The sequence below is a fragment of the Pelodiscus sinensis genome, chromosome 4, assembly GCF_049634645.1.
Source record: "Pelodiscus sinensis isolate JC-2024 chromosome 4, ASM4963464v1, whole genome shotgun sequence".
In the NCBI taxonomy this organism is placed as follows: Eukaryota; Metazoa; Chordata; order Testudines; family Trionychidae; genus Pelodiscus; species Pelodiscus sinensis.
This window is the reverse complement of record NC_134714.1, coordinates 131,954,084-131,966,923: the sequence shown is the minus strand read 5'-3', so window position 1 is coordinate 131,966,923 and position 12,840 is coordinate 131,954,084. Positions and strand designations below refer to the sequence as shown.

The window sequence follows — 12,840 nt, the reverse complement described above, 5'->3', positions numbered from 1 at the left end:
ACATTCCGAGCCACAGAACTTCCCTTTCCTAAAGAGGGCAAGCAGATTGGCACACATTAATCTCACCCTTTTGAGCTAAGCAAGAATCTCATCCCACTCAGATGGTTTCACCCTGATTCTCCTTCAGCGGAGTCACAATTCACTGTTTGCTGCTTGAATTAGTGAACAGGAAAGTTCATGTGTGTGGTACGATTAACATGCGTATCCTTGTATTTGTACAGTGTGTGCATTGAATGGAAGACCTGGAATGATCAACTGGGAACATCTGGCTCTTTAGACTAAGCCCTTCTTTCAGATCATACGGGTACCCATTTTTCATCACTTCATTACAGAGAAGAGACTGGTTTACAGAGCCATTCATCTCCCCACATCCCTGTTGCTGCCTGATCTCAGCTCAGAGAAGATGGAAGAGGGAAATCACTCGGAGGTGACTGAGTTCATTCTCTCAGGACTGACAGATCGTCCGGAGCTGCAGGTCCCCCTATTTCTGTTGTCCTTACTGATTCATATTATCACCCTGGTGGGGAATGGGGGGATGATCTTCTTAATCAAGATTGACCCCCGACTCCACACCCCCATGTACTTTTTCCTTGGCAATTTGTCTTTCTGTGATCTCTGCTATTCCTCGACAATTGCCCCCAAGATGCTGCAGAATTTTTTAGCCAAGACGAAAAGCATTTCTCGCACTGCCTGCACTGTGCAAATGTATTTATGTTTCTTTTTTCAAGATGTTGAGTGTCTCTTGCTGGCTGTGATGGCGTATGACCGTTATGTGGCCATCTGCAACCCGCTACTCTATACGGTCACTATGTCCAGGCGGCTTTGTAACCTGCTGGTGGCTGGGGTGTATGGGGTGTCATTGGCGGATGCAACAACAAGCACATACTATACTTTCCGGCTGTCATTCTGCCACTCAAACGTCATCAATCATTTCTTCTGCGACACCCCCCCGCTGCTGGCACTCTCCTGCACTGACACCCGCATCAATGAGATTGTGATGTTTGCCTCTATGTGCTACACTGTAGTCACCAGCATTGTGATCATTCTCCTCTCTTATGTCTGTATCATCTCCACCATCTTCCGGATCCGCTCTGCCGAGGGTCGCCGCAAAGCCTTCTCCACCTGCACATCCCACTTGACTGCAGTTGGCATGTTTCATGGCACCCTCCTCTTTATGTATTTCCGACCCACCTCCAGTTATTCCATGGACACCGACAAAATAACCTCAGTGTTCTACACGCTTGTGATCCCCATGTTGAACCCCCTCGTCTATAGCCTGAGGAACAGGGAAGTGAAGGGCGCCCTGAAGAAAGCAAAGAATAAACTCAGAAGGATTTCTTGAATCTTTTTACTCAGTCCAAACTTTTCTTGGCACTGGGGTTGGTTTTATGATTAGCGGCAAATGTGAATTGTATGATTTTTATAGCTGAACCAAAGGTAGTTTGTGCGCCCTCCTGATACTCTGTGGCTCTTCATGTGCTCTGTGGGGTAGATGTACAGATTGTCACTTGGTTTCTGTCCATGTGCAAGGAGAAAAATGTGATTTCCATCACAATAAGCATTATTGTAAGTTAAGAGCACAGCAAAATATGAGAGAGCACAGTGTGGGTGCCTACTCTGTGACAGTCTGCACTGAACCAAATAGTCAATAGCATGGAAATGGTGAGTTAAATACCAGTTAAAAAGAAATGTAATCATACAGACATCAGATAATTATACCACATCAGCAGGTTCGCTACGTGTTCTTGCTCGCTCTGAGATTCATAGAATCATAGAACTGAAAGAGGTCATCCTGTTCAGGTACCTGACCTCAGGGCAGGACCAACCACTAATTTGACCTTCCCCAACAGGTGTTCATCTCATCTGCTTTTAAAGATGTCCAGAGATGGAGATTCCACAACCTCCTCCCAGGCCAGTTATTCCCATGTTTCACTACTGTTACAATGTTGAAGGTTTTCGTAATTGCCGACCTAAATGTCCCTTGCTACAATTTAAGCCCATTGCTTTTTGTCCTGTCATTGGAGACATTACTGTAATATTTCTCCTTCTTCTTTGTAACACCCTTTCACTTATTTGAAATCTATTCCCATGTTCCCTCTCAGACTTCTCTTCTCCAGACTAAATGAACCCTGTACTTTCAGTCTGCCCGCACTGGTCATGTTTTCTAGACCTTTTCTCACTTGTGTTACCCTTTGCCAGACTATTCAAATTTGTCCACAGCTTTCCTGAATGTGGTGCCCAGAACTGGACAACATCCTCCAGTTCTGCCATAATCAGCAAGGAGTAGAGTGGAAGCATTGCCTCTTGTATCTTGCTTACAGCACTCCTGCTAACACATCCCTGAATATTGTGGGGTTTCTTGCATCAGTTTCACACTGTTGACTCATATATAGCCTGTGGTTCACTACGAATCCTTGATCCCTTTCTGCAGTACTCCTTCCTGGACAGTAATTTCCCATTTTGTGTGTGTGTAACTGATTGTTCCTTCCTGCAGGAGCACTTTGCATTTGTCGATATTAAACAAAACTAGTCTCCGAACTGATCCCTAACTGTGAGACATTTATGGATAGTGCCCTTTGTTCTCTCCTGGATCTTTCTCAGTGACTGTCAATGCCAATCCTGCAAGTCTATCTATGTTACACCACTTCACGCAGATATAACTCAGTTTGATTTAAAGAGAGAGCACCCCGTGATGTATTAATGGGAGGGTCGCGTAACAGAAGTAGTGTAAATTCAAACACCTGACAGCATCATTGTAGATCAGTCTTGATAAGAATCCGTGACATAACATAGACTCTGAGGAAGGGAAGTACTGACGTTGATGGGCATGTGCTCTCCCATTGACTAAGCACGTTTTCAACATGCTGGTTAATAAATTCTGCTTTGTTTATCCCAGTGGTCTCGATTTAGCCAGTGGTGTAGATATGGCCTCTGTCTCCCCTGTCTGAGCTTTTGCATTGTGAATAAAACACAGGAAGAATCAAAGGATGAAAAAAAGTAGAATGATTCTGTAGACTGGTTGCTAGGGGAACCCCTCTACACAGTGAGGGTATGTCTACACTACCATCCTAATTCGAACTAGGGTGGTTAATGTAGGCAATCGAAGTTGCAAATGAAGCCCGGGATTTGAATTTCCCGGGCTTCATTTGCATCTTGCCGGGTGTCGCCATTTTTAAATCCTGGTTAGTTCGGACTCCGTGCTCACGGCTACACGCGGCATGGACTAGGTAGTTCGGATTAGGCTTCCTATTCCGAACTACCTGTACTCCACCGTGGAACGAGGTGGACAGGTAGTTCGGAATAGGAAGCCTAATCCGAACTACCTAGTCTGTGCCGCGTGTAGCCGCGGGCACGGAGTCCGAACTAGCCGGGATTTAAAAATGGCGTCGCCCGGCAAGATGCAAATGAAGCCCGGGAAATTCAAATCCCGGGCTTCATTTGCAACTTCGGTTGCCTACATTAACCACCCTAGTTCGAACTAGGGTGGTAGTGTAGACATACCCTGAGATGCTTAACTTCATGGCTATGTCTAGACTGGCATGATTTTCTGCAAATGCTTTTAACGGAGAAGTTTTTCCATTAAAAGCATTTGCGAAAAAGAGCGTCTAGATTGGCATGGACGCTTTTCCGCAAAAGCACTTTTTGCGGAAAAGCGTCCATGCCAATCTAGACCCGGTTTTGCACAAGAAAGCCCCGATTGCCATTTTTGCCATCAGGGCTTTTTTGCGCAAGAGTTTTCAGCTGTCTACACTGGGCCTTTTGCGCAAAAACATTTCCGGAAAAGGGCTTTTGCCCGAACGGGAGCAGCATAGCATTTCCACAAGAACACTGACAATCTTACATGAGATCGTCAGTGTTCTTGCAGAAACTCAAGCGGCCAGTGTAGACAGCTGGCAAGATTTTCTGCAAAAGCAGGTGCTTTTGCGGAAAAACTTGCTGATCTAGACGCAGCCATGTGTTTATTTCAATGGCTATTTAATTAGGTAGAAGAACTTTGGAAGAAGAGTTTGAGAGAGTCTCAGAGCTGAATAGCAGCTTGCTCCTTGGCTGGGATTCTTTCGGGAAATACAGGAAACCCAACCTCACATCTGTGCCCAGCACTCGACAGAAGCAGGAAGTGAATCTTTATTGGCCACCTCAGAGGTGAACTTCCCAATACTAGGCAAAAAATTACAAAGGGATGATGAAACCCCCACCACCTCCTACCTTTGGCTGCTTTGTGACCTAAATCTTCTCCCCTCCTCCCATACACACTCCATGATTTTGGGGCAAAGCTATTCTAAAATTTGTCACACATCTGTGGGTATGTCTACACTAGCTCATTAATTCGAGCTAGGTAGGCAAATGAGGCAACCAGAGTTGCAAATGAAGCCCGGGATATAAATATCACATTACCAGCTGGTTACCAGGAGACAAAATGTCTATGTCAAAGGAGCTTTATGGTTCCCTTTTCCTCATATTTTTGAGCTTCCTTTATTTCCGTTCCTCCTCGATGACGCTATTTACTGTTTTGATACAGAATTCACCACAGCACACATTGCTTACGTTCAGACAGACCTGTTTGCCGACTTCCGTTTGTAACATATGTTAATAACAGCATATAGTGTCCTCTTCTAACCTCACATACCGTATTGCCACTCGTGATTTATCAGGGTGATACTGATAAACAAATTATGAGTTTTCAGGTGATACATTTACAGGTCTATTTATAAAAGACCTCAAAAGAAAAAAGTAAAACACAAAGACTTCACACCAAGAAATCAAGCCCCTCCACAGGCTACGTCCTCTGAAATATAAGACAAAAAACCACATCAGCCATTGAAATATGACACACAAAATGCGAGAGGTCTACTGCCTGTGTAGCGCACCAAAAAGTTGTAGCCACACCCATAATAACCTTGTCGAGACAGCACAATCATAACCAATTTGTGGGAATGCTCCTTGATTGCTCCTTGCGGATGGGTGGGCTCCCCTCGTGTGGACTCCCATGGTCAAAATCCCCCCACGGAGCCACTTATCAGGGTCTGCATGGCCCCATGGCTGGAGTCTGAATCCCAGATCCCCCTCTTATGGGGTTAGTGTGGCTCAGCAGTCTAAGTCCCTATAGAGCTCCCCCTGCCCTCTAATAAGGGTCACTATGGTCCAGAGGCCCAGTCTTAGTAACACTCCCCTCTAATGGGGTAAGTATGGCCCTGGGGCCTAGTCCATGTGGCACTCTCTTCTGTTGGGGTAAATATGGCCCAGATGCTAGTCCTTGTGGTGCCCCTCTATCAGGGTCAATATGGCCCTGTGATCAGGTCTGTGAAGTACTCCCTTCTATTGGGATAAATACATCCTGGATGCCTAGTCCACAGGTTTCAGGAGCTACCTCTACTTAGGAGCACTGCCAAGAAGGCTCGGTCCACTGCTTGCTCAGCGAGGGCTCCTGCTCCGAAACACGCTGAGAATCCAGAGTTTCAACTCCCCACACTGGGCCACTTCCTACCACCCCGCGTGTCTCCCCGTTGCTGTACCCCTGGAACGTCTCTTGGACTGTGGCAGCAACGATGGCAGGGGCGGCTGCATTTCCTCCTCCAGCTCTGGAGTATGATCAGCAGGTCCTTCCCCTGCTGCGAGCCAGCCCGAGTGAGCTGACTCAGGGCTCTTTATACTCCAGCTCACCAGTGAGCATCCCCGGCAAGGCCATGGGGGAGGGGTGCTTTCAGCCAGCTGGGCCCAGCCCACAGTCTGTTCTACAGTGCAGGGCTGAGGCGCCCTATCACACCCCTCGAAACCCTTTCAATTCCATGGGAATGTGATAGTATCCTATTGCCATGAAATACTTCACTCGCACCTGTCCCGCCTCCAAGAAATACACAGCAATGGCGCATTGCGTGTTTAATCGGCCTCCCAATTGGAATGTCCCCTGGGGATTTAGCTGTGGAGTGGGCCAGGCAGAAATTAACCTGGATTAGAATCCTGTTCAATTCTGGTCTGATCTCTCTGAGGTCTGGATCTAGCTCCAGATCCCAGACAGCTCATGAAAAAGCCCTTCCAAAGGTGCCAAGCACAAGGGTCAAATTCAGCAGAGCCAGGGCTCTTCCGTCAATGACAGTTGCTAAATTTGACGTCCCTCTGCTCTTGTTCTGTAAGGGTATGTCTACACTTGCTCCATAGGTCGGACTAGGGATGCAAATGGAACATACCAAAATTGCTAATGAAGCATGGGATTTAAATATCCTGTGCTTAATTAGCATATTCGCAGCCAGCCGCCATTTTGGATTCGGGATATTGCAAAATTAGTTGCCCCATGTAGATGCGTTATTCTGAGAGAAAACCCTTCTCTTGGAATAACTGTTATTCCTCATGCAATGATCAGCTTTCCACCAACTTATCAAACTCGCCTCCTCCCCAAGCCATGGCTGTGGAACACTGGTGATGTTCCAGAGCTGTTCAGCAAGAGGAGAGGCAATCATGCAGCATAGGGCATGGAGTGCAGTCTGGGAGACTGACCCAAGCCAGAGGATGGGGGGACGTGGTATCACAGGGACCCCTCTGGTATTTTTGAGCTGAACTAAGTTTGGTCTCTACAAATAACAATGCACACTTTCTATTTTTGTCTAGATTTAGTTAGTACCCTTCTTGAACAGGATGTCATGTATCCCTAGCCTCAACTCAATAACTCTGACACAAATGGCATCATTTAATAACAATAGGAGGAAGGAGTGGACCAAATTAATTTCCAGGGCATGAATTATCCCAGTGGTGGCTTTGTTTCCCTGAGCTCGTTAATGAGATGTTGTGTTTCTCTAGGCTCAGGTATTCCCAGTTGTTACAGGAATAATGTTCTGTAGCTCACAGACCTCAGTATAAAACGTCATGGATGCTCCCGATGGGCAGTTTCTGTTGAGGGGGGAAACACCACCACATCTATCTCTTCTCAGCAGGTACGTGCTGTTCTCCTACATCAGAGCCACACATCCATAGAGACACCAGGGAGATCAGTACGTTTTGAACTGAAGATCCCCAGCACTAAATACCTGAGCCCAGATCCTACCCCTCAAAAACGAAAGGAAAAAGCTCTGCGTTTGGAAAAAGAGGCAATTATAAAGTCTCTGAAGATAGCGCTTTCTCTGGGATTTCCTATAGACTACAGAATGTGCCATTTTTAGGTGACAAAAAGTGTCATGGGCACAGCACACAAGCTTTATCCCAAACTGAGATGCCAAGGTACAGACCTCCCCTTGCCTACAGAAGGGAGGGAAATTGACACTCAATAATCTCGGATTAGTGAACAGGAGTGTTTGTGTGTTTGTCATGGTTAACCTGCATGTCCTTATATGTGTACAGTGTACACACTGCATGGAACAACTGGAATGACAAGCTGTGAACATCTGGCTTTGTGGACTAAGCCCTTCTTTCAGGTCACACTGGCATCCATTTTTTGTCACTTACTTCAGTACACAGAAGGGACCCGTGTACAGAGCCGTCCACCTGCCCACCTCCCTGCAGCTGCCTGATCTCGGCTCAGCAGAGATGGAAGAGGGAAATCACTCGGTGGTGACTGAGTTCATTCTCTCAGGACTGACAGATCGTCCGGAGCTTCAGGTCCCCCTGTTTGTGTTGTTCCTACTGATTTATGTGGTCACCCTGGTGTGGAATGGGGGGATGATCTTGTTAATCATGACTGATTCCCGACTCCACACCCCCATGTACTTTTTCCTTGGCAATTTGTCTTTCTGTGATTTCTGCTATTCCTCCACAATTGCCCCCAAGATGCTGCAGAATTTCTTAGCCGAGAGGAAAAGCATTTCTTTCATTGGCTGTGCTGTGCAAATGCATGTCTTCATCGCTTTGGCAGATGCTGAGTGTCTCTTGCTGGCTGTGATGGCGTATGACCGTTATGTGGCCATCTGTAACCCGCTGCTCTATACGGTCACCATGTCCAGGTGGCTTTGTAACCTGCTGGTGGCTGGGGTGTATGGAGTATCGTTGGCGGATGCAACGACAAGCACGTATTATACATTCCGTCTGTCATTCTGCCACTCCAACGTCCTCAATCATTTCTTCTGCGACACCCCCCCGCTGCTGGCGCTCTCCTGCTCTGACACCCAAATCAATGAGATTGTGCTGTTTGCCTCCATGTGCTACACTACAGTGATCAGTATTGTGATCATCCTCCTTTCCTATGTCTGTATCATCTCCACCATCCTGCAAATCCGCTCTGCCGAGGGTCGGCGCAAAGCCTTCTCCACCTGCACTTCTCACTTGACTGCAGTGGCCATGTTTTATAGCACTCTCCTTTTTATGTATTTCCGACCTACCTCTAGCTATTCCATGGACACCGACAAAATAACCTCACTCTTTTACACACTGGCGATCCCCGTCTTGAACCCTCTCGTCTACAGCCTGAGGAACACGGAGGTGAAGGGCGCCCTGAGGAAAGCAATGAATAAACTCCAAAGAATTTCTTGAATATTTTAAACTCATTCCAAAGTTTTCTTGTCAGTGGGGTTGGTTTTATGATCTTGGTGAAAGAGGGAAGTGTGTGATTTTTATAGCTGAAACAAAGCATGTTTGCATTCTCTCCTGATACTCTATGGCTCTTTATGTGCACTGTAGGGTAGATGTAGAGATTGTCAGTTGTCAAAGTAGATGTCAGAGACTGTGTTCATGCTTAAGGAGGAGAAAGTTGATTTCCATCACAATGAACTTATTTGTTTTGCTGTGCCCTAAGCTTACAATAAAGAGCAACGGTAACATTCCCAAGAGAGAGCGTGGTGAGGGTGCCTACTTTGTGACAGTCTGCACTCAGCTGAATAGATTATAGCAACGGCCAACTTGGAGAGAAGAGTTGAGCGAAAAAAAAAGAAAAAGTGAGTGAACCTGATACACACCCTTTCACTTATTGGAAATCTATTCCCATGTCCCCTCTCAGCCTTCTCTTCTTCAGAGTAAATGAACCCCGTACTTTCAGTCTGTCCACACAGGTCATGTTTTCTAGTCCGTTCATCACTTTGTTACCCTTTGCTGAACTATTCAAATTTGTCCACAGCTTTACTGAATGTGGTGCCCAGAACTGGACAACATACTCCAGTTCCGTCATGATCAGCAAGGAGTAGAGCGGAAGCATTGCCTCTTGTATCTTGCTTACAGCACTCCTGCTAACACATCCCTGAATAATGTATCTTGAATCAGTTTCACACTGTTGACTTATATATAGCCTGTGGGCCATTATGACTCCTAGATCCCTTTCTGCAGTACTCCTTTCTGGACAGTAGTTTCCCATTTTGTGTGTGTGTAACTGATTGTTCCTTCCTACGGGAGCATTTTCCATTTGTCGATATTAAACGGAACTGGTCTCCGAACTGATTCCTCACTGAGAGACATTTCTGGGTACTGCCCTTTATTCTGTCCTGGATCTTTCTCAGTGACTGTCAATGCCAATCCTGCAAGTCTATCTAAGTCATACCACTTCACACATATAACTCAGCTTGATTTAAAGAGTGCACCCCATGCTGTATTAATGGGAGGGTTGCCTAACAAAAGTAGTGCAAATTCAATCTACTGTCACTATCATTGTAGACCAGCTTCAATATGAATCTGTGACGAAACACAGACTCTGAGGGAAGGGAAGTACAGACATTGATGGGTAAGTGCTCTCCCATTGATTAAGCACATTTTTAACATGCCGGTGGTCTCAATTTAGCCAGTGGTGTAGATATGGCCTCAGTCTCCCCTGTTAGAGCAATTGCGTTGTGAATAAAACATGGGAAGAATCAAAGGACGAAGAAAAGGAGAATGATTCTGTAGAGTAGTTACCATGGGAACCCATCGAGACAGTGAGATGCTCAACTTGCTGTGTTTATTCCAATGGCTATTTAATTAGGTAGAACAACTTTGGAAGGAGAGTTTGAAAGCCTCTCAAAGGTGAATAGCAGCTTGCTCTCTGGCTGGGATTCTTTCAGGAAATACAGGAAACCCAAGTGCATATCTGTTCCCAGCACTCAAGAAAAGCAGGAAGTGAATCTTGATTGGCCACTTCAGAGGTGAACTTCCCAATACTGGGCAAAAGGGATGATGAAACCCCCACCACCTCCTACCTTTGGCTGCTTTGTGACCTAAATCTTCTCCCCTCCTCCTGTACACATTCCATAGTTTTGGGGCAACGCTATTCTAGAATTTGCAACATGTCTATGAATAGTTTCAGGTCAACCAATACCGCATTTCTTTTAACAGTACATAATTCCCTAATAAGAAATTCACCCATTTCTAGAGTCTTTTACATGCTGGTCATTGCGCCTAATGTTGACAATCTGAAAATATGTTATGGAGACATTCATTTCAAGTCCATTTCTATAACTTAGTACAAAAGGACTAAGGGATTGGACGCTCAGAACTCCCAGAATGGGTGATCTTAGCTTCTATAGGCAACATTAATGAATTGATAAGGTGCTCCTATATTTGTTGATGCTCACAGTAAAATAGATAGATACTTCACTCCCAAGCTTCCATATAATTCAATGTACTGTAAAAACAACATTTTTTTAAATGACCATACTTTTTTTGTAATGTTCTTTTTATTTTCCACATTAGTTGATGAAAAATTAACGTATTTCTTTTAGAATGCAGGGATTGTTTGAAACAACAGCAATTATTTCCCTAGGAGAATGGTGAAGTACTGGGATGAGTTACCGAAGGAGGAGGTAGCATATCCATCCATAGAGGTTTTTATGTCCTGGGATGACAAAGCCCTGGCTGGGATCACGGATTTGGGGTTGATCGTGTTTTGAGCAGATGACTGGACTCAATGACTCCTGAGCTCTCTTCCAGACCTAGTATTCTATAATTCTGTGACACCACTCTGGTTTCTCAGTATGTTAGAGGTGGTGTAGTGACTGCTGTTTCTTCACCCTTCAGAGGCAGTAAAGAGAGAGGGAGAAGGGCTTCAGGATATCCAGTCCTTTCTTTTATAGTTCTGGCCCCTCTTTCAGACACATTACCAGCTGGTTACCAGGAGACAAAATGTCTATGTCAAAGGAGCTTTATGGATCCTTTTTCCTCATATTTTTGAGTTTCCTTTATTTCCCTTCGTCCTCAATGATGCTATTTAGTGCCTTGATACAGAATTTACCACAGCACCCATTCCTTGCTTTAGACAGACCTGTTTGCCGACAACGGTTTGTAATGTGAGTTAATAATAGCATACAGTGTCCTCTTTTAACCACACATACCATATTGGAACATATGATTGCTTAGGATGATACCAATAAACAAAATATGAATTTTCAGATAATACATTGCCAGGCATATTTTTAAAGACCTGAAAAGAAAAAAATAAAATGCAAAGACTTCACACCAAGAAATCAAGCCCCTCCACAGGCTACACCCTTTGATATACAACACAAAAACACATCATCCATTGAAATATATGACATAAAAAATGTGAGAGGACCACTGCCTGTACAGCACACCAAAAAGTTGTAGCCACATCCATAACCTTGTTATGGCAGCACAATCATAACCAATTTGTGGGAACAGCCCCTCGATTGCACAGTAAAACCCTCTGAATTCCATGGGAATATGAAGGTATCATATTGCCATGAAATTCTTCATTCCCACCCTTCTCAACTCCAAAGAAACACACAGCAATGGTATGTTTCATCTGCCTCCCAAATGAAACATCTCTTGGGGATCCAGCTGTGGAGTGGGCCGGGCAGGAGTCAATCTGGATTAAAATCCTGTTCAATTCTGGTCTGATCTCTGAGAGGTCTGAATCTAACTGCAAATCCCAGATGTTTCATGAAAAAGCCCTTCCAAGGGTGCCTAGGACAGGGGTCAAATTCAGCAGAGCCAGGGCTCTTGCATCAATGACACTTACTAAATTTGACATCCCCCCAGCTCTTGTTCTGTAAGGGAAGAACACAGCCTTTCGGGAATGGGAGATGTTTAAATATTCCCCTCTCCAAACCCTCACAGGGATTTGTTGAGGAATGAAGAAGGTTTCACGGATTCCTCACCACCTGGTGCAACATCTCTAGAGAGTAGGGACTTGAAGAGCATTTTCTCTTCTCTAGCATGACCAGATTGCTGGAGCAGAATAAGTGGTTGCTGCTAGCACAATCGCCAATGGACCCGTTTACTTATTTATTGGGCTGTAACAGCAGGGCACCTGCCTTTCCCAAACACCCCTTCTGGTTGGGTGTCTCTAGGCTTTAAAGAGTCTCTGCCCTGCAATTGGGCTATACCCCAGAGAATCCTACCTGGAGGCAATATATTTGCCTTGCCAGCATCTCCAGTTGGGCCACTACGTACGACAGATCTCCTTTACCACTGTCTAATTCTAGGCCTATTCCTCATTGTCCCAAACACTACTCCAAATACCAGCCCAGGGACCTTGGGAACAGCAGCCACACAGCACCATGTCCCTTTAACTAAAGTGCTTCAATTGCTTGGGCTACTGCACTGTGTCCCCAGACTTCACTGATGCTTCACCTTTACCTCAGGGCTAATGGAGGTTAAGGCCCCACAGCCAGCCAGGAGTGGCTGCTCACTCCCCCAGTTCTGCCAGCACTGAGGTCTGTAGTGCTAAAGTTTGTTTTAGCCAGGCAGGAGTTCAAAGGCACATCGCTGATTTACACCATGTGAGGTTCTGGAGGAGGATGGGGAACCTTCTTTGGGTCAGGAGCCACTGGCCCATAGAAAAATCAGTGAAGGGCCAAACACAAGTCAGAAGCAGGAAAAAAATCTCACAGTTGCCCCCCTTTGAGAAGGAGAGAAATACTCCCCATATTCTCGTACATCAGAGCCTAGGTGGGCCCAGCATAGTCAATTTTTTGTTTGCTCCAGCCCTCAGGGGAG

General features: G+C 45.5%; 2 protein-coding genes across 2 annotated transcripts; both read left to right on the top strand.

Annotated features, from left to right (window-relative positions):
* The first annotated feature begins 403 nt into the window (after positions 1-403).
* LOC102459669 (olfactory receptor-like protein OLF2) lies at positions 404-1,342 on the top strand. The gene has a single exon (XM_006111818.2). It carries the CDS (start codon positions 404-406, stop codon positions 1,340-1,342), a length of 939 nt encoding a protein of 312 aa, XP_006111880.2.
* Positions 1,343-7,515: 6,173 nt separating this feature from the next.
* On the top strand, positions 7,516-8,454 carry LOC102459902 (olfactory receptor-like protein OLF2). Its single transcript, XM_006111819.2, has one exon. The coding sequence runs from the start codon at positions 7,516-7,518 to the stop codon at positions 8,452-8,454; it is 939 nt and encodes a 312-aa protein (XP_006111881.2).
* The last annotated feature ends 4,386 nt before the right edge of the window (positions 8,455-12,840 follow it).